Source organism: Chiloscyllium punctatum, chromosome 12 (genome assembly GCF_047496795.1).
Source record: "Chiloscyllium punctatum isolate Juve2018m chromosome 12, sChiPun1.3, whole genome shotgun sequence".
Taxonomy (NCBI): domain Eukaryota; kingdom Metazoa; phylum Chordata; class Chondrichthyes; order Orectolobiformes; family Hemiscylliidae; genus Chiloscyllium; species Chiloscyllium punctatum.
In genome coordinates, this window is record NC_092750.1 from 2,163,001 (window position 1) to 2,185,520 (window position 22,520).

Consider the following 22,520-nt stretch of genomic DNA (forward strand, 5'->3'; position numbering starts at 1 on the left):
AGATGCTCGGTGAACCGTTCCCTAAGTTTATGTTCAGTCTCCCCGTGTAGAGAAGACCACATTGGGAGCACCTGATGCAGTAAACTCGGTTGGAGGAGAGGCAGGGGAACCTCTGGCTGGAGTACAAGAGTCGGCAAACCATGTAAAACCCTCATTTGGCTGCATTTGGAGTATTGTGTGCAGTTTTAGTCACCACGCTACCAGAAGGATGTGGAAGCTTTGGAGAGAGTGCACAGAAGGCTAACCAGCATGTTGCCTGGTCCCTAGGGTGTTGGTTATGAAGAAAGGTTAAAAAGACTAGGATTGTTTTCACTGGAAAGACAGCGGCTATGAGGAGATCTGATAGAGGTCTACATAATTATGAGAGGCATAGATAGTGGGGATATTCAGAGGGTTTTTCCCAGGGTTGAACTTTCAATTACAAAGGGGCATAGGTTCAAGGTGAGAGGGGGAAGGTTTAAGGGAGATGTGTGAGGGATGTTTTTCACACAGAGAGGAATAGGAGCCTGGAACATGCTGACGGAAGGGGGGATGGAAGCAGGCGTATTGGTGCATCTGGATGATTATGTGCAGAGGAAGGGAGTAGAGGGATACGGACTGAATAAGGGCAAAAGGTGTGTTCTTTGGTTTAGAGCACGATGATCAGCACAGGCTTGGAGGGCCGAAGGGCCTGTTCCTGTACTGTACTTCTCTTTTGTTCCTTATGTTCTTTTCTGACAGATTATTAAGTATAATATTAATAGATAATACCATTGAAGTTCGTGAACTTGGGAATAAATTTACATAGAACAAAAAAAACCCTTTGGTGTACCATGCTTTTGGTAGCTTTCTTTTTGTCACCTGTAGGGTATGGGCACCGCGGGCTGGCCAGCATTTACTACTGTCACTAAATACCTGTGAGAGGGTGAGCTGCCTACCTGACCCGCTGCAGTCTATCTTAGAGAGGGAATTCCAGTATTTTGACCCAGTGACACTGAAGGAATGATGATATATTTCCAAGTCAGGATGGTGAGTGACATGGATAGAGCAGGGACAGGAATGGATGTTGCAGGTTCCGGGATTCAGATGTTTCAGTAAGAACAGAGAAGATAGTAAAAGAGGGGGAGGTGTGGCATTGTTGATCAGGGACAGTATTACAGTTGTAGAAAGGATGTTTGGGGACTCGTTAACTGAGGTAGTATGGGCTGAGGTTAGAAACAGGAAAGGAGAGGTCACCATGCTGGGAGTTTTCTATAGGCCTCCGAATAGTCCCAGAGATGTAGAGGAAAGGATAGCAAAGATGATTCTTGATAGGAGTGAGAGAGACAGGGTAGTTGTCATGGGGGACTTCAACTTTCCAAATATTGACTGGGATCACTACAGTACGACTACTATAGATGGGTCAGTTTTTGCCCAGTGTGTGCAGGAGGGCTTCCTGACACATAGGAATGTAGACAGGCCTAGAAGGGGCAAAGCCACTTTAGATTTAGTACTGGGTAACGAGCCTGGCCAGGTGTTAGACTTGGAAGTAGGTGAGCACTTTGGAGACAACGATCACAATTCTGTCAGGTTTACTTTAGAGATGGAAAGGGATAGGTGTACTCCACTGAGCAAGAGTTACAGCTGGGGGAAGGGAAATTACGATGCAATTAGGAAAGATTTAGGAAGCGTAGAATGGGGAAGGAAACTGCAGGGAATGGGCACATTAAAAATGTGGAGCTTATTCAAGGAAAAGCTCCTGTGTGTCCTAGATAAGTATGGACTTGTCAGGCAGGGAGGAAGGTATAGAACACGTGAGCTGTGGTTTACTAAGGAAGTGGAATCCCTGGTCAAGAAGACGAAGAAGGCTTATGTTAGGACAAAATGTGAAAACTCAGTTAGGGTGCTTGAGGGTTACAAGGAAGTCAGGAAAGACCTAAAAAGAGAGCTCAGAAGAGCCAGGAGGAGACATGAGAAGTTGTTGGCGGATAGGATCAGGGTAAACCCTAAGGCTTTCCATAGCTATGTCAGGAATAAAAGAATGACGAGAGTTAAATTAGGGCCAATCAAGGACAATAGTGGGAAGTTGTGTGTGGAGTCAGAGGAGATAGGGGAAGCACTAAATAAATATTTTTCGACAGTGTTCACTATAGAAAATGAAAATATTGGCGAGGAAGATACAGAGATACTTGCATCTAGACTAGAAGAGATTGAGGATCACAAGGAAGAGGTATTAGAAATACTGCAGAGTGTGAAAATAGACAAGTGCCCTGGGCCGGATGGGATCTATCCTAGGATCATCTGGGAAGCAAGGGAAGAGATTGCTGAGCCTTTGCATTGATCTTCAAATCATCATTGTCTACAGGAATAGTGCCTGAGGACTGGAGGATAGCAAATGTGGTTCCCTTGTTCAAAAAGGGTAGTAGAAACAACCCTGGTAATTACAGACCAATGAGTCTCACTTCAGTTGTTGGTAAAGTGTTGGAAAAGGTTATATAAGAGATAGTGTTTATAATCATCTAGAAAAGAATAATCTGATCAGGGACAGTCAGCACGGTTTTATGAAGGGTAGGTCGTGCATAACGAATCTTATTGAGTTTTTTGACAAAGTGACCAAACAGGTAGATGAGAGTAAACCGGTTGATGTGGTGTATATGGATTTCAGCAAGGCATTCGATAAGGTTCCCCACAGTAGGCTATTATACAAAATGCGGAGGAATGGGATTGTGGGAGACATAGCAGTTTGGATCAGTAATTGGCTTGCTGAAAGAAAACAGAGTTGTAGTTGATGGAACATGTTCATCTTGGTGTCCAGTTACTAGTGGCGTACCGCAAGGGTCGGTGTTGGGTCCACTGCTGTTCGTCATTTTTATAAATGACCTGGATGAGGGCTTCGAAGGGTGGGTTAGTAAATTTGCAGACGACACTAAGGTCGGTGGAGTTGCGGATAGTGACGAAGGATGTAGTAGGTTGCAGAGAGACATAGATAGGATGCAGAGCTGGGCTGAGAGGTGGCAAATGGAGTTTAATTTAGACAAGTGTGAGGTGATACACTTTGGACGGAGTAATCGCATTGCAAAGTACTGGGCTAATGGTAAGATTCTTGGGAGTGCAGATGAGCAGAGAGATCTCGGTGTCCATGTACACAGATCCCTGAAAGTTGCCACCCAGATTGACAGGGTTGTTAAGAAGGCGTATAGTGTCTTGGCTTTTATTAATCGAGGGATTGAGTTCCGGAACCAGGAGGTTATGCTGCAGCTGTACAAAGCTCTGGTACGGCCACACTTGGAATATTGTGTACAGTTCTGGTCACCGCATTATAAGAAGGATGTGGAAGCTTTGGAAAGGGTGTAGAGGAGATTTACTAGGATGTTGCCTGGTAAGGAAGGAATGTCTTATGAGGAAAGGCTGAGGGCCTTGAGGCTGTTCTCGTTAGAGAGAAGGTGGTTGAGAGGTGACTTAATAGAGACATACAAGATAATCAGAGGGTTAGATAGGGTGGACAGGGAGAGCCTTTTTCCAAGTATGGGGACGGCAAACACGAGGGGACACAACTTTAAAGTGAGGGGAGATAGGTATAAGACAGATGTCAGAGGTAGTTTCTTTACTCAGAGAGTAATAAGGGTATGCAATGCTTTGCCTGCAATGGTAGTAGATTCGCCAACTTTAAGTGCATTTAAGTCGTCATTGGACAAGCATATGGATATACATGGAATAGTGTAGGTGGGATGGGCTTCAGATTGGTATGACAGGGCGGCGCAACATCGAGGGCCGAAGGGCCTGTACTGCACTGTAATGTTCTATGTTCTATGTGAGTGGCTTGAATGGGAACTTGTTGAGGGTGATATTTGTGTATATCCACTGCCCTTGTCCTTCTCGATGGAAGTAGTTGTGGAGTTGGAAGGTGTTGTCTGAGAATCTTTGGTGAATTTCTGCAGTGTATCTTGAAGATAGTACACACACTGCTGCTACTGAGCATCAGTGATGGATGGAGTGGATGTTTGTGGATGTGATGCCAATCAAGTAGCTGCTTTGTCCTGGATGGTGTCGAGATTCATGTGTTGTTGGAGCTGCCCCCATCCAGGCAAGTGGGGAGTATTCCATCATACTACTGACCTGTGCCTTGTAGGTGATGGTGCTGGAAAAGCACAGCAGGTCAGGCAGCATCCGAGGAGCAGGAGAATTGACGTTTCAGGCAAAAGCCTTCCCAATGAAAGGCTAACGCCCAAAACGTCAATTCTCCTGCTCCTTGGATGCTGCCTGATCTGCTGTGCTTTTCCAGCACCACACTCTTGACTCTGATCTCTAGCATCTGCCGTCCTCACTTTCTCCTTGTAGGAGATGGACAGGCTTTGGGGAGTCAGGAGTGAATTACATGCTGTAGTATTCCCAACCTGTGACCTGCCCTTGTAGCTATTTATTTCTAAAGCTAGTCTGGTAGGGATTCAGTGATAGTAACACCATTGAATGTCAAGGGGCAGTGGTTTGATTGTCTCTTATTGATGATGGCCATTGCTGGCATTTGTATGGTACAAATGTTAGTTGCCACTTTTCAGCCCAAGCCTGGATATTGTCCAGATCTTGTTGCATTTGCACATGGACTGCTTCAGTATCTGAGGAGTCATGAATGGTACTGAATATTGTGCAACCATCAGCAAACATCCCCATTTCTGACCTTATGGAGGGAAGATCATTGATGAAGCTGAAGGTGGTTGGGCCTAGGACACTACCCTGAGGGACTCCTGAAGAGATGTCCTGGAGCGGAGATAATTGACTTCCAATAACCTAATTCCTAATCTTCCTAATTGCCCTTTTGGCAGGCTTTCTGAGCACTGCCCGCTCTTTAATCTTAGTCCTGCAGATCTTTCCCTTTATAGTACTTATCCAGTTCCCCTTTGAGATTTATTGTTGAATTTGCACCATCAGCCCCCTCAGGTAAACACACAGATTACACATAAACAATTCTCTTTATAAAACAGAAAACGTAAAATTTACTTCTGCAGCTGCGTCGAGAGGCATCACCATAGTAACCCAAGCGACAATGTTCACAGCGAGCCCCCTCCGTGTTGTACAGACACTTTAGGCACTGACCCGTCTGTCGGTCACATGACTGAGGATCGTTGACATCAATATTGTTGTGGCACATGCAGGGCAAACACCTACCGTCCGGTAGCAAGGGGTTACCATAGTAACCCGGTGCACATTCTTCACATCGAGAACCTGTCAACAAAAATAAAGCAGAATCTTCAACATTTTTCTTAATGATTTACTTGTCTCTAACTTTAACAGTTTGTTCTCATTATTTGAGTGTCACTGGTAAGCCCAGCATTCACTCACCAGCACGATGTACCCTGAGAGATTAGCAATGGGCTTTCTCCTTGAACAATGGCTCAGGCTTTGAGAAAATTGATCACCTCGCTAAATCACTTCAGAGAGCAGATAGAAGCAACTATGTTAATATAAAACTGGAATCAAATGTAGGCCAGACTAGTCAGTGATGGCTGAATTTCTTCCCTGAAAAGGACATTAATGAACCAGTTGTGTTTAGGCCTAGGAACAACCCAGAGGAAGGCCTGTAGTATTGTCCTGGGACTGAGATGTTTGTTAACCAATAGCCATAACCATCTTTCTCTTTACTAGGTATGGCTTCAAACAACACAGTTTTGCCCTCGAATTGGGCTTCTTGGTGCCACACTCAGCCAAATGTGGCCTTGACATCAAGGGCAATCACTCTCATGTCACCATTTCTTCTGTTCACTCGTGGGCTGTGAGCATTGCTGGCTGGCCAGCACTTATTACCTGTTGTAGTTGCCCTTGACGTTAGGAGGAGCCAGCTTCTTGAACTGCTGCAATCCACATGCTGTAGGTTGACCCACAATGCTGTTAGGGAGAGAATGCCAGGATTTTGACCCAGCTACACTGATGGAACAGTGACACGTTTTCATGTCAGGATGGTGAATGGCTTGGAGGGGAACTTGCAAAGGGTGGTGTTCCCATGTATCTGCTGTCCTTGTCCTTCTAAATGGAAGCAGGGTTTGGAAGGTGCTGTCTGAGGATCTTTGGTGAGTTTCCGGAGTGCATCTTGTAGATAGTACACACTGCTGCTACTGAGCGTCAGTGGGGGAGGGAGTGGGTGTTTGTGGGTGTGGTGCCAATGAAGCGGCTGCCTTGTCCTGGATGATGTCGAGCTTTTTGAGTGTTGTTGGAGTTGCCCCCATCCAGGGCAAGTGGGGAGGATTCTATCACACTCCTGACTGGTGCCTGTAGACGGTGGACAGGCTTTGGGGAGTCAGGAGGGGAGTTACACACTGCAGTATTCATAGCCTCTGTCCTGCTCTTGTGCTTATGTGGTGAGTCCAGTTAAGTTTCTGGTCAATGGTAACCCCAAAGAGTTTGATAGTGAGAATTCAATGATGGTAACACCATTGAATGTCAAAGGGTGGTGGTTAGATTGTGTCTTGTTGGAGATGGTCATTTGTGTGGCGTAAATGTTACTTGCCACTTGTCAGCCCAAGTCTGGATTTTATCCAAGTCTTGTTGCATTTGAACAAATTTAAACTGACCCCTTTTCTTACCTTATGATGGAAGGAAGGTCATTGATGAAGCTGATGATGGTTGGGCCTAGGACACTACCCTGAGGGACTCCTGCAGAGACGTCCTGGAGCTGAGATGACTGATCTCCACCAACCACAACCAGCTTCCTACGTGCTGGGTATGATTCTAACCAGCAGAGAGCTTTCCCATTGATACTGATATATTTCAATGTTATTGGGCTCTTGAATACCACATTCTTTAAAAGTTGACATGAAGTCAAGAGTAGTCAACCTCCTCTCCTGTCACCTGCCTAAATTATTGGGATAACTGCAGAGTGAGATGTTAAGTTACTACAGAAGACAATATCAAAATCCACATCCATCTTTATAATTTTTTTTATATATCAAGTATTTGGATTAGTTAAAATCCTGTTATGCTTTTCTAAAAAAAAATTAAGATGGTAAATTGGTACCAGAAAATGTTAAATAAATTTTTAGATTTTTAGTTTATCAGTATACTAACTAAGACTGCATATAATTATTTGTTTGCAAGCCAAAGATTTCTTTTACCCCCTCAAAATGCTTCCTGTTGTTAAGTTTCAAACACGGCTGCTGCTCGGTGAATGGGAGATCAATGTTTCAACACAGCAAGTGAAGATGCTGGCTCATCGGATGGCAGTGACACCTCTGAGACAGGAGGGAAGGCATTCCAGACCTGCTGCAGAGACGTGACAGTCCCAGGGCAAAACTGAGCGAGTTGGCACAGGCTTCCTCTCAGACATAATGGGTCCCAATGGGCCAGCAGTCTTCTGAGCTGACCAGGTACCACATGGCTGCTTGTGGGAGTTTGCTGTGTTCAAACTGGCTGCCGCATTTTTCTGCAAAACAACAGTGTCTACGACTCAAAATACTTCATTGGCTGTGAAGCATTTGGGACACTGAGGTTGTAAAAGATATATGTTATATTCCTGAAAGTCTTTTCCCACAAGGTTGTGCACGCCTTTGGAGAAAGAACCAACAAAAAAACGACTTTCTTGTTAAAGCTGAACTATAGAGGCCAGTGAGCCAGGTAATTACCACATAAAGGGCAAGCCATGCATGGCATCGTGATCACTAAAAAACTAATTACTTACGGTGCCATCCACCAGATCGCTTAACCACCCCTGGGTGTGAGAAATATTATAACAGTAAGTTAAGGCAGGAGGCTGGAGAGGGGCAAGAGCTTGGAGATGAATCTATAGAAAGCTAAATGTTTCAAAATTTCAGTTCACTCTTAATTGCTCAACTCTATGGATATGGCTCCCACACACCCCAACTCTCACTGGGGTACAGTCCCACACACCCCGACTCTCACTGGGGTACAGTCTCACACACACTGACTCTCACTGGGGTACACTCCCACACACACACTGACTTGCTGGGGGACAGTCCCATACACACTGACTCTCACTGGGATACAGTCTCACACTCACTGACTCTCACTGGGGTACAGTCCCACACACACACTGACTTTCACTGGGGGACAGTCCCATACACACTGACTCTCACTGGGGTACACTTCCACACACACACACACTGACTCTTGCTGGGGTACAGTCCCACACACAAACTGACTCTCACTGGGGTACAGTCCCACACATACTGACTCTCACTGGGGTACAATCCCACACACACACACTGACTCTCACTGTGGTACAGTCCCACACATACTGACTCTCACTGGGAGACAGTCCCACACATACTGACTCTCACTGGGGTACAGTCCCACACATACTGACTCTTACTGGGAGACAGTCCCACACACACACTGATTCTCACTGGGGTACAGTCCCACACACACAAACACACACACCACTGACTTTCACTGGGGGACAGTCCCACACACATTGACTCTCACTGGGGTACACATCCACACACACACACACTGACTCTTGCTGGGGTACTCTCCCACACACACTGACTCTCATTGGGGTACAGTCCCACACACACACTGACTCTCACTGGGGTACACACCCACTCACACTGACTCTCACTGGCGTACAGTCCCATACATACTGACTCTCACTGGGATACAATCCCACACATACTGACTCTCACTGGGAGACAGTCCCACACATACTGACTCTCACTGGGAGACAGTCCCACACATACTGACTCTCACTGGGGTACAGTCCCACACACACACTGACTCTCACTGGGGTACACACCCACTCACACTGACTCTCACTGGCGTACAGTCCCACACACACTGACTCTCACTGGGAGACAGTCCCACACACACTGACTCTCACTGGGAGACAGCTCCACACACACTGACTCTCACTGGGGTACAGTCCCACACACACACTGACTCTCACTGGGGGACAGTCCCACACACAGTGACTCTCACTGGGGTACAGTCCCACACACACACTGACTCTCACTGGGGTACAATCCCACACACACACACTGACTCTCACTGGGGTACAGTCCCACACACACACTGACTTTCACTGGGGGACAGTCCCACACACACTGACTCTCACTGGGGTACAGACCCACACACACTGACTCTCACTGGGGTACAATCCCACACACACACACTGACTCTCACTGGGGTACAGTCCCACACATACTGACTCTCACTGGGAGACAGTCCCACACACACACTGATTCTCACTGGGAGACAGTCCCACACACACTGACTCTCACTGGGAGACAGTCCCACACACACACTGATTCTCACTGGGAGACAGTCCCACACACACACTGACTCTCACTGGGAGACAGCTCCACACACACTGACTCTCACTGGGGTTCAGTCCCACACACACTGACTCTCACTGGGGTTCAGTCCCACACATACTGACTCTCACTGGGAGACAGTCCCACACACACTGACTCTCACTGGGGTACAGACCCACTCACATTGACTCTCACTGGAGTACAGTCCCACACACACTGACTCTCACTGGGGTATGGTCCCACACAGACTGACTCTGACTGGGGTACGGTCTCCCACACAGACTGACTCTCACTGTGGTATGGCTCCTACAAACACTAAGGGGAAATCCGTGCCATAATGGCATTGTCATTGGAGCAATAACCTGGACCCCATGCTGAAGTGCTGAGGTCATTGGTTTGAATCCCATTGCAGCAGCTAGTGAAATCTGAATTCAATACAAAGTCTGGAATGAAAGGCTACCCTTGTGCTGACCATATAACCACTCACCATAGTCATCACTAATGTCTTTAATGGAAGGAAATCTGTCATTCTGAGACTCTAGATCTGTGGGCAATTAGGGATAGACAGTAAAAGTTGACTCATCCAGCAATTTAGATCAGAGTGGTGCTAGAAAAGCACAGCAGGTCAGGCAGCATCCAAAGAGCAGGAAAATCAACATTTCGGGCAAAAGCCCTTCATCAGGATTGGAGGCAAGGAGCTTCCAGGGTAGAGAGATAAATGGGGGTGGGGGGGGGGGGGTGGTGTGGGGGTGGGGAAGATGGGCTTGGAGGTGATAGGTCAGAGAGGAGGGCAGGGAAAGGTAGCAAAGAGTACAATCCAGCACTGCCCACCTTCCTTGAGGAGGTAATGTAAAACATATGCCCTTGCTGCTATTTTACATGCAGCAGGTGGTCGAGAAATCCACTCGGCCTGGAGATTCTCTGAGGAAGACCTTCCACCCCGCTGACTGTTAGATGACTGCAAGGCTGTATTTCAAACCCATGGGCAGCTCCCACGGTCCTTTCAGTGGAGCTGAGTCTTGGGGGTTGGGGACATTGATCATGTTAGCCCATAAAATGCAGAAAGGTGATTTGGTTTGATTTATTATTGTCACATGTACCAAAATACAGTGAAAAGTATTGTTTTGCATGCTATCCAGACAAATCATACCATCCATAAGTACATCAGAGTGATAGGACAAAATGCAAATTATACTGTTACACTATGGAGAAGATGTAGAGAAAGACCAATTCTAATTTTGGGAGGTCTACTCATAAATTTGATAATCGTAGGGAAGAAGCTGTTCTTAAATCTGTTGGTATGTGTTTTCAAACTTCTGTATCTTCTGCCTGATGGAAGAGGGTGAAGGGAGTATAACCAGGATGAGAGGAGTCTTTGATGATGTTGGTTGCTTTCCTGAGGCAGTGAGAAGTATAGATGGAGTCAGTGGATGGAAGGCTGGTTAGTGTGATAGATTGGACTGCGTTCAAAACTCTCTGTAACTTCTTGCAGTCTTGGGCAGAACAGGTGCCATACCGAGCTGTGATTGTCAGAGAAGTGTGAAATGCGTGTGTGTGTGAGAGAGAGAGAGATAGAGAGAGAAAGAATGTGAGAAAACAGCAAAGAACAAGGGTAAAAAGAAAAATGAGATGGAGGGAGGGTGAATGAGAAATTGGATTGTGAAATCAAACAAATGGGAGAAAATGAGGAGAGATGAAATGAAAAAAAATGAGGGAGAGAAGAAAAATAAATTGGAATATTGTGTCTGTAAAATAGTGTTCTGTGAGTTGTTAGTCCCACATCAGCCTTTCATGAAAGTGTTTTAATCACTCAATTACAGGATAATAATACCTTCTGCTGAGAAACCCTATCAATGTGTCCTGTCTTTCTTGCCCAGCTCCTCTTTACCTCCATCTACAGAACCTCTTGGAAAGTGTAGCACTGAGGGCCCATCGCTCAGAGTATGTTCCTTCACAGTCACCTACCTGTGTAACCTTCGTCGCAGTTACACACCACTTGTCTCGTCCCAGGATCCTGGTAGCATGAGGTGGCAAAATGTTGTCCAGTGCTGAGGGCTCCAGGGCATGGGCAAGGACGGCACTGATCCCCAGAGCCCAGTATGGGGTTTCCATAGTAACCGGCAGCACATCTGTACAGCAAGAAGACGTTGTGAGATCATACTGAGGTTGTAGAGAGAGAATGCTGAGTGCTGCTGAGCAATAACCTTTATTAACTATTTACACTGCCAACATAATTGGGTTGGAGAGAGGATTTCTAGAATTTTGAAAGCCCCATCCATGTTCCAAGTACATCGCTCAGATCACCAGCCATCGCTGATGACTTATGCTATCTATTACCTACTATACAGAAGGAATGGAGGGGAATACCAATACTAGTGTTAGAGGAAGACTTAGGTTAATAATTAGGAGGATCCCTCAAACCAGTTTAATCACATGTCCAAAGTTAAATATTTTTAAAAATTAATGGAAGTTCTAAATCCAAAATAATAATTTATTGATTCCAGGGTTTATTTTTCCATCGTTGTATAGAAATGAGAGACAAATGATTTTGTTATTCTTTATATTTACTTATGTTATTTTGCAGTGCTCAGGATAAAAAAAAAAATCCCTTAACAAAGGTTTTTGCACAATTAACAAGTGCTGTCATCAGTTTGTTCACATCATTAAAAACAGGAACCAAGAGTCTGACCGAGTTATCTGCTTCCATTACTCTTTCAGGCAATACACTCGAGATCATAGTAATGATGCAAAAAAAATTACCTTCATCTTCCCCAACTGCTTTATCAATTACCAGAAATCTCTGATCTACCTGCCACAGGAAACAATTTCTCATCAATTACTCCAACAGAATTTTCATGGAAAAAGATTACAGTACTACGGGGGGGGGGGGAGAAAAGGTAAGGACTGGGCCTCACTGAGCTGGATTAGTGGTGCTGGAAGAGCACAGCAGTTCAGGCAGCATCCAACGAGCAGCGAAATCGACGTTTCGGGCAAAAGCTTTTGCCCGAAACGTCAATTTCGCTGCTCGTTGGATGCTGCCTGAACTGCTGTGCTCTTCCAGCACCACTAATCCAGTATTTGGTTTTCAGCATCTGCAGTCATTGTTTTTACCTCACTGAGCTGCTCTTGCACAGAGCCAGCATGGACCTTCTGTGCTGTCATCATTCTATTATCAAATCTCTGCTTAGGCTCTCTGGTGTCTGAAGAGTAACCCCAGTCTCTCCACATTAGTGAAGCACCACTTCACTGTTACCACTGTAATAAATCTCTTTGTTCTTTCTAAAGCTTTAACTTTATTTTAAATCTCAAAACTCAGAAATAGACCCAATACTCCTGCTGGGATCCAGACGGAAATTCTGTATTTACAGAGTCAAGGATCTTATAAGGTTTTTCCAACCCTTGTCAATTTGTCTGACTGGTTTCAAAGATCTATTCAGTTTATATTGCCTCTCCTCATCCTCTCTCTAAATGCATCACTTCACGCTCCTCTGCACTGAATTGCATCTGACGTCTGTCCAGCCATTTCACCAGCCTGTCTATGACCCCCTGAATTTGCTACTGGTGTTCTTAGTATTTTTTCCAAACACAAAATTAATCAGAAGGTAAGATGATTTTACCCAATATGAACAAGAAGGCAGTAACATAACATTTGTCAAATAGGAATTGGATCAGGAGTTGAAAGGAAAACAAAACGGAAAAAAAAACCAAGAAATGGGATTGGAGTAAGGAATTCCAGTTGAAGAGCTAGTGCCAGCACAGATTTCCCAGGCGGGATGCTCTCCACCCAAAGTGAAAGGTTAAATCTTACCCAGCTGCAGTCAATACTCTGCTGTGATGCTGGTCCATCAATCTGTTGTTATGATTCACTGCTTGACCAGGGGAGAAAGACCAGGATGAATTTGTCTACAAAACTGGAAGCTGTTGATTGTCCAGGTTTCAGACATACCCGGAACTAAAAATATATTACAGATAAGGAGTAATGACAGAAAAACAGAATGAGGAAAAGGGTCAAAAAGCACATACGAGACACAGGGTCAACTTTAATGCACTGCATATTTCTCGAAGGAATACTTTGCTACAGGGAATAATTGAAATCCAGACCACTGCAACTTTTAAGGGAACATTATAGATAAATATCTGAAGCAGAGGAGGAACAGAAACTATGAGAAGAGAGCAGGTCAATGGGATTTGTTTGGAATGATACAGGGCTGTTGGGAGAGTTGAGCAGTAAGATTACTTCGGGAAATCATACAGGATTTTGGGTGAGAATGGTGCAGTGGAACAAGTTTGGGATTATCCAGGGCCATGGGAAGAGTGTATGGTAGTAGAAACAGTTTGGAATTCATATGGGGTCATTGGGAGAGTGCAGAGGAGTGAAATTAGTTTAGGATTTATCTCACAAAGAGCTTGCCTGGTCAGAGATCACTGAATAGCCCGTTCCTGTTGGAAATTTCTTATTATTCATTGGTTGGGAATGATTTTAAATGACTGTATTTTAGTGAGAAAGACAGTAAAATACAGTGAAACACTTTTTAACATTTTCCATGATCCATCCTACATCTTCAGTACCTCAGCTGTTCAAAGCATATGTGTCTCAAGGAGATCACTTTGTCTGATTGGGATATTACCGCTCACAGTTTTGTCCCACAGTGTTGCCCCGGCAGTTAAGGCAGGTTCCAGTCTGTTGGTCACAGCTCTCCGCAAGCCCATTGCAGTGACACGGCTGGCAGCTTGGGAAGCCCCAGTGACCAGGTTGGCATTCTCTGCACTGCCGACCGAATGCTCCAGCCCGGCATTGGCACTGCCCAGTCAGCTGGTCACAGAACGTGTTGTACGATCCCTCCCGCTTACAATTACAAGCTGTAGGCAGAGAGAAGAACAGAGTTTGTTTGCTAAACCACACACTCTAACCACAGCCAGATCACCTTGTGCCTCAGATTAGAAGGAGACTTTTTGAACCTAAAATGCCTGCACCAGATTTTTGAAAGAGCTGCTGAACTAGTCCATCCTCCGTGCTCTTTCACCTTAGCCCAGCAACTTCTCCCCTTCCCTTTCAACTTCTATGTGAAAATGTCTGGTAAAATCTTCCACCACCAACACAGGCAACAACTCTGAATATTTATACATTTATCATCATTCCTCCTCTTTTAAACAATTAACTTCAATCTGTTTCTTCTGGTTACTGACCCACCTTCCAGTGGAAATAATTAATTTCAATTTACTTCTATCAAGATAGGAGCATTAAGTACAGAAACAGCAGGGCAGGCAGAGACCATTCAGCCCCTTGGTCCTGCTTCACAATTCAATGAAATCTGGGTTGGGCTGTGCTATAACTGCAGCTGTTGAGAGTGTGGTGCTGGAAAAGCACAGCAGGTCAAGCAGCATCTGAGGAGTAGGAGAATCGACGTTTCAGGCATAAACCTTTTTTGATGAAGGGTTTATGCCTGAAATGTCGCTTTTCCTGCTCCTCAGATGCTGCTTGACCTACTGTGCTTTTCCAGCACCACACTCTCAACTTTGATCTCCAGCATCTGCAGACCTCACATTCTACTGTAACTGCAGCTGCCTTATATAAACAGCACAAGAGAGGCTACAGGAATGAATGAACAAGCTTTGGGGTCAACATTCTCTCACTGCCAGTCAGGGCAGAGAGCTGCAAACATTAAATAAATATCTACTCATCCCAGCATCCTGATCAATCGCAAAGAGTTTGAAATTGCCTTTGTTGCTGCTAACAAGGATTAGCAAGAGAGTTTCTTTCTCTCACTCTCTTACCTTGACAGCCCACTGGACCAAAGCCATATGTTCCAGGAGCACACCGTTGACACTGTCGGCCGATCACTCTGGGCTTGCAACGACATTGCCCCCCATTCAACTCACACTCCGAACTCAGTGAACCCTGAGGGTCACACTGGCAAGCTGAAAGCACACAAAACAACAAAGACTTTCACTTATTGAACCTGGTTAGCAGTTATCATTAATAAATCATTGAATCTGACAGCACAGGAGGAGGTCACATGGTCTGTTGTAGCTCTTGCCAGCTCTAGCGCCATTCAGTTAGTTCCACTCTCACTGGAAAAATGATGCACTGAGAACAACCTAGCTCTCAATGCCGGCAAAACCAAGGAACTCATTATTGAGTTTCGATGTGATGTTACTCATGCCCCCCCCCACACATTAACAGTGCAGAGATGGAACGAGTGGAGAGTGTCAAGCTCCTGGGAGTGGTCATCCACAACAAGCTTTCTTGGACTCTTCATGTGGACGCACTGGTTACAAAGGCCCCAACAATGTCTCTTCTTCCTCAGGCAGCTGAGGAAATTTGGCATGACAGTGAATACCCTTGCCAACTTTTATAGGTGCGCCATTGAGAGCATTCTGTCTGGATGTATCACTACCTGGCATGGCAACTGTACCATTCAGGATCGGAGATGGTTACAGAGAGTGGTGAACTCGGCCCAGACAATCACAAAGGCCAACCTCCCGTCTATAGAATCCATCTACCAGGCCCACTGTCAAGGAAAGGCCACCAGCATTCTCAAAGATCCATCCCACCCTGGCAATGTCTTTCTACAACCTCTACCATCGGGGAGAAGGTACAGAAGCCTGAACACACACACCAGCCGGTTTCAAAACAGTTCCTACCCTACTGTTGTTAGAATACTGAATGGACGCACAAACTCTTAACATTCACCTGTACCTGTGTTTTTGTTTTACTGCTGTTTACCTAGTATTGACTATCTATGCTACTTAACTGCTTGATCTGCCTGTATTGCTCACAAGACAAAGCTTTTCACTGTGCCTCAGTACACGTGACAATAAATTCAATTCCATTCAATTTTTGCATCTGGCCCTGTATATTTTTTTCAGGTATTTATCTAATTCCCTTTTGAAAGTTATTGCTGAATCTGCTTCCAAAGATAATTTCAGACAACGTAATCCAAATCAAAAATGACTATGCCTTGAAGAAGAATAATAACAACTACTGTGAACCATCTAATCAAATCAAAAACAATTCCTGAGTGATTACTAATTCTTTCAGCCAAATGTCACCCCCCGAATTTTTCTCTAGTTGTTATCAACATCCAGCTTCCTCAGGCCAATGCCACTATCGGTAGGCAGTACTTAACGCAGATCTAGCTAACCTCCACGTAATTGTAAAGCATTTAGCAACATAGGAACAGCAGAAGGCCATTCAGCCCCTGAAGCTTTCTCCGCCATTCAGTAAGATCTGTGGCCTAACTCCATATGGCTGCCTTGAGTCCATATCCCTTGAAACTTTGCTTAATACAAATTTGTCTGTCACAGATTTAAATGTCACAATTGAATTAGCATGATTGCCATTTGAGAAAGGTAGTACCAAATCTCCACTACTCTCTGCATGTAGAAGTGCTTTGTAACATCTCTCCTAAATGGCCTGGCCCTAATTCTTATGCGAAAGTGAGGACTGCAGATACTGGAGATTAAAGTCAATAGTGTGGTGCTGCAAAAGCACAGCAGGTCAGGCAGCAGCAGAGCAGCAGGAGAATTGACATTTTGGGTCAGAGCCCTTCATCAGGAAAAGGCAGGTTCATCATTCCTGATGAAGGGCTCTGGCCCAAAACGTCGATTCTCCTGGTCCTCAGATGCTGCCTGACCTGCTGTGCTTTTCCAGCACCACACTCTCGACTCTGATCTCCAGCATCTGCAGTCCTCACTTTCTCCTAAATTGGGAGACGATGTAATCCAGGTAGCTGTGGGAGTCGGTGGGTTTGTAGAAAATGTCAGTGATGAGTTGGTCACCGTTGATAGAGATGGAGAGGTCCAGGGAAGGGAGAGAGGTATCCGAGATGATCCAGTGGAGTTTAATGTCGGGGTGAAATGTGTTGGTGAAGTTGCTGAACTGTTTACCCTCCTTATGGAAGCATGAGGTGACGCCGAACCACTCATCAATGTAGTGGAGGAAAAGGTGGAGATTGGTGCCGGTGTAACTACGGAAGATGGACTGGTCTACGTAGCTGACAAAGCGACAGGCAGAGTTGGGGCCCATGTGGGTGCCCATGGCTACCCTTTTCGACTGGAGGAAGTGGGAGGATACCCATTGGGTGTCTGGGAGCGGGACATCCGCACCAATCAACCCCACTGCCCTGTGGCTGAACACTTTAAACTCCCCTCCCACTCTCCCGGGGACATGCAGGTCCTGGGCCTCCTCCATCACCACTCTCTTACCACCTGACGCCTGGAGGAAGAACGCCTCATCTTCCACTTTGGGACCCTCCAACCCTCAGGGCATTAAATTGGACTTCATCTGTTTCCTCATTTCCCCTCCCCCCCACCTTACCCTAATTCCAACCTTCCAGCTCAGCACCACCCTCATGACCTGTCCCACCTGTCAATCTTCCTTCCCACCTATCCGCTCCACCCTCCTCTCCGACCTATCACCTTTATCCCCACCTCCATCCACCTACTGCACTCTCAGTTACCTTCCCCCCAGCCCCACACCCTATCCCATTTATCTTTCCACCCCTGAGGCTCCCAGCCTCATTCCTGATGAAGGGCTTTTGCTTGAAACATTGATTTTCCTGCTTCTCGGATGCTGCCTGACCTGCTGTCTTTCCTAGCACCACACTCTTAATTCTTCTGTCCCCAATTCTAGAATCTTCAATAATTTATCTTTATGTACCTTGTCTTTCCCTGATTATACCCTGAAACCCTCAATTAGATCACCCTTCAAACTTCTAAATTCTAATTTATGAAATCCCTCCTCATAACTTAAGCCCTGAAGTCCTGCTATCATCCTTGTAAACCTGCATTGAACTCCCTCCAGGGTCAAGACATCCTTCCTTATTTACCCTTTTATTTGTCTGGCCGAAATAGACAATCTCACTCTTATCCACGTGAAACATCATCTGCCAGATTCTATTTGACAAATGTTCGTGGACAAGTAAGTCACTAATTAAATCAGGTTTATTATTCATTATTAGATCCAATATAGTGAACCAGATTTTTTTTTTCCCTGAGAATTGACAAGAGTTTCACAATATTTTTAACTCCAGATATTTTTTAACAGAACTCTAATTCCACCATATGTTATGGTTGGATTCAGACCAGTGTCCCCAGGACATTAGCTGAGTTTCTGGATTTCACTTGAATGATAAAAACACTGGTCCAACACCTCAGTGTGGCCAATCCATGTGGTCTGTGCTGGTGCACACACTTCCTGCAGATGCAGTTGTCAAGGACATTTGGCTTCCCCTGATCTCTCAAATCTCACAGAAGATGGGATTATAAAGGGCATCTGTGGGACTTTGAGTAGGCTGAATCATTTCTACGGTTCTAAGAAGCATCAACCTACAAACTGCCATTTATAACCCTCTAGTGACAACTGGATTAATAAATAAATCTTATTTTGTTACTTAATTTACGGCTATTACTTACTGACTATCCTTTTCACAAATCAACACCAAAAGCAACAGCTAGTGCCCATACGCGATGTACTATGTGAAGATGATGATAGGCCATTTACTTGAATTGCTCCTGTTCATGTGGTGCAAATTCTGCCACAATGTTGACAGTTTTGGAGATCTGTGATTTTTTTACCCAGCAACAGTGAAGAAACACCAGTATTGCTTCAAATAAGGATGAAGTGTCTCATTGGAGGGGAAGGGAAGGTAGTGGGAGACACCCCAGGTTTGGAAGGGGAAGCTTTGGTGAGTTGCAGCAGTGCACCTTGTAGATGGTACACCCTCTACTACTGTGTGCTGGTGGTGGAGGGAGTGGATGGATATTTAATTGATATCAGATCACAGTCTAAAGGTTTATTGTAACAATACAAATGAATCCCATACTTACGCAGAGCCCCGTTTTGAATTATAGCTGACATGCTGCTGATCAGTTTGGCACAGATGTCCGTTATTGTTGGCTTGACAACTGGGATGCTGTTCTCATGGCAACGATAACGCTCAAACGTCTCCTTCCTCCTGATAGAGGCAGAATCTCCGGCAATAAACATCTCCATGGAGGAATAGCGAGGAACCAACACGATCTACAACAGAAATTAAACCGTTGGGTGCACTCTTTGCTCGGCAATCTGTGATGAGTGGAACTGGAAGTTGACTGGAAATACTCCACAGTAGTATGTAATGCTCAGTGTTATGTCTTCTCAATGTGTCATCAAAGAATATGCAAGATGCCAGTTTCTCAGTGACCATTACCTCAGTAACATGGTTTGGAGGTGACCATGTTCAGTTCTCAGATTCCAGTGCTAGATTGTACACATAACTTCCCAGTAAAAGAACATATAACATAGAACAATACAGCACTGAACAGGCCCTTCAGCCCTCGATGTTTCACTGACCTGTAAACTAATCTAAGCCCATTCCCCTACACTACCCCATCATCATTCATATGCTAATACAAGGACTGTTTAAATCTCCCTAATGTGGCTGAGTTAACTACATTGGCAGGTAGGACATTCCATGCTCTTACCACTCTCTTGAGTAAAGAACCTGCCTCTAACATCTGTCTTAAATCTATCACCCCTCAATTTGTAGTTATACCCCCTCATACAAGCTGACGTCATCATCCTAGGAAAAAGACTTTCACTGTCTACCCTATCTAATCCTCTGATCATCTTGTATGTCTCTATTAAATCCCCTCTTAGCTTTTTCTCCCCAATGAAAACGGACCCAAGTCTCTCAGCCTTTGCTCATAAGACCTTCCCTCCAGACCAGGCAACATCCTGGTAAATCTCCTCTGCATCTTTTCCAATGCTTCCACATCCTTCCTAAAATATGGCAACCAGAACTGTACACCATATTGCAAGTGTGGCCGAACTAGCGTTTTAGATTAGATTAGATTCCCTACAGTGTGGAAACAGGCCCTTCGGCCCAACCAGTCCACACCGACCCTCCAGAGAGTAACCCACCCAGAGCCACTTCCCTCTGACTAATGCACCCATCACTGTGGGCAGTTTTGTATAGACTTTAGTGTTATCTGCAAACTTACTAACTCATCCACCTATGCCTACATCTAAGTCATTTATAAAAATGACAAACAGTAGTGGTCCCAAAACAGATCCTTGTGGCACGCCACTAGTGACTGGACTCCAGGCTGAATATTTTCCATCAACCACCACTTCTTTCAGAAAGCCAGTTTCTAATCCAAACTGCTAAATCACCCTCAAACCCATGCCTCTGCATTTTGTCCAAAAGCCTATCATGTGAAACCTTATTAAAGGCTTTACTGAAGTCCATGTATACCATGTCAACGGCCCTACCCTCATCTACATGCTTGGTCACCTTCTCAAAAAACTCAATGAGGTTTGTGAGACATAACCTGCCCTTGACAAAACCAAGTTAACTCTCTGAAATCAAATTGTTGCTTGCTCGATGATTATAAATCCTATCTATTATAATCCTTTCCAAAACTTTTCCTACAACACACTTAAGGCTCACTGGTCTATAATTACCTGGGTCATCTCTACTGCCCTTTTTGAACAAGGGCACAACATTTGCAATCCCCTCCAGTCGTCTGGTATTAAACCTGTAGACAATGACGACTCAAAGATTAAAGTCAAAGGCTCTGCTATCTCCTCCCTAGCTTCCCAGAGAATCCTCAGATAAATCCCATTCGGCCCAGGGGACTTGTCTACTTTCACTCCTTCTAGAATTGATAACACCTCTTCCTTACTAACCTCAATCCTTTCTAGTCTAATATCTTGTATCCTCAACAATATTCTCCTTTTCCTGAGTGAAAACTGATGAGAAATATTCATTTAGCACCTCTCCGATCTCCACAGGGCCCACACACAACTTCCCACTTCTGTCTTTGATTGGCCCTATTCCTACCCTAATCAGCCTTTTATTCCTCACATACCGATAGAAAGCTTTAGGTTTCTCCTTTATTCTATTTGTTAAAGACTGCTCATGTCCTCTCTTTGCTCTTCTTAACTCTCTCTTTAAATCCTTCCTAGCTAAAAACTGTAACTCTTCATCGCCTCATCTGAACCATCTTGTCCCATCGTCACATTGTCCTCCTTCTTCCACTTAACAAGAGATGCAATTTCTGTAGTAAACCGTGGTTCCCTTACCTTATCACTTCCTCCCTGCCTGACAGGGACATACCTATGAAGGACAGATAATACCTGTTCCTTAAACCAGCTCCACATTCCCATTCTCCCCATCCCCTGCATTTTGCTACCCCATTCTATGCATTATAGAATTACCCAACTCTATGCATTCCATGCAGTCATGCCTAATTGCATTATAATTGCCCTTGCCCCATCTATAACTCTTGCCCTGTGCCATGTACCTATCCTTTTCCATCGCCCAACTAAATGTAACTGAATTATGGTCACTCTCTTCAAAGTGCTCACCTACAACTAATTCAAACACCTGGCCTAGTTCATTACCAAGCACCAGAGTAAGAAGTTAATTTCAATTCGCAAAATCCAGTTCAGGGCCGAGGTCATTATTTAAGAAGGCCCTTATTATTAAATACCCAAAATACATACACACACCATTACTTACAGAGTCCACAAGAATATTGGCATTAGGAATCCTCTCACGGGAAGAATAACGTTTGAATTCAAACCGGATTGTGTAGCTGACTGCATGTTCGAGGCAGACTGGCTGAGGGAGGACCACATACCTGAAAGATAAGAAAAAGCTGACTACAATTGCAGCAACCACATGGTCACTGACAGCTGACATGATGGTTCCTCAGGGTGAGGGCTGTGTTAGGGAGGGTCCCTCAGGGTGAGGTTTGAGTTAGTGAGGGTCCCTCAGGGTGAGGGTTGAGTTAGTGAGGGTTCCTCAGGGTGAGGATTGAGTTAGTGAGGGTTCCTCAGGGTGAGGGTTGAGTTAGTGAGGGTCCCTCAGGGTGAGGGTTGAGTTAGTGAGGGTTCCTCAGGGTGAGGGTTGAGTTAGTGAGGGTTCCTCAGGGTGAGGGTTGAGTTAGTGAGGGTCCCTCAGGGTGAGGGTTGAGTTAGTGAGGGTTCCTCAGGGTGAGGGTGGAGTTAGTGAGGGTCCCTCAGGGTGAGGGTGGAGTTAGTGAGGGTTCCTCAGGGTTAGGGTGGAGTTAGTGAGGGTCCCTCAGGGTGAGGGTTGAGTTAGTGAGGGTTCCTCAGCGTGAGGGTTGAGTTAGTGAGGATTCCTCAGGGTGAGGGTTCAGTTAGTGAGGGTTCCTCAGGGTGAGGGTGGAGTTAGTGAGGGTCCCTCAGGGTGAGGGTTGAGTTAGTGAGGGTCCCTCAGGGTGAGGGTTGAGTGAGTGAGGGTTCCTCAGGGTGAGGGTTGAGTTAGTGAGGGTCCCTCAGGGTGAGGGTTG

The 22,520-nt window shown here is 45.2% G+C and overlaps 1 protein-coding gene across 2 annotated transcripts in view; it reads right to left on the bottom strand.

Moving 5' to 3' along the window:
• lamb2 (laminin, beta 2 (laminin S)) overlaps positions 1-22,520 on the bottom strand; it is a 212,105-nt gene that overhangs the window by 44,633 nt on the left and 144,952 nt on the right. Inside the window, exons 16-22 of one of the 2 annotated variants that reach the window (XM_072581737.1) lie at positions 21,725-21,845; positions 19,047-19,239; positions 14,991-15,134; positions 13,844-14,075; positions 11,181-11,344; positions 7,625-7,654; positions 4,954-5,178 (exon numbers count right to left, since the gene is read on the bottom strand). In XM_072581737.1, the coding sequence (XP_072437838.1) occupies positions 4,954-5,178; positions 7,625-7,654; positions 11,181-11,344; positions 13,844-14,075; positions 14,991-15,134; positions 19,047-19,239; positions 21,725-21,845 (1,109 nt within the window). The remainder of the gene's footprint in view (positions 1-4,953; positions 5,179-7,624; positions 7,655-11,180; positions 11,345-13,843; positions 14,076-14,990; positions 15,135-19,046; positions 19,240-21,724; positions 21,846-22,520) is intronic. The other variant, XM_072581738.1, reaches the window with a different exon arrangement.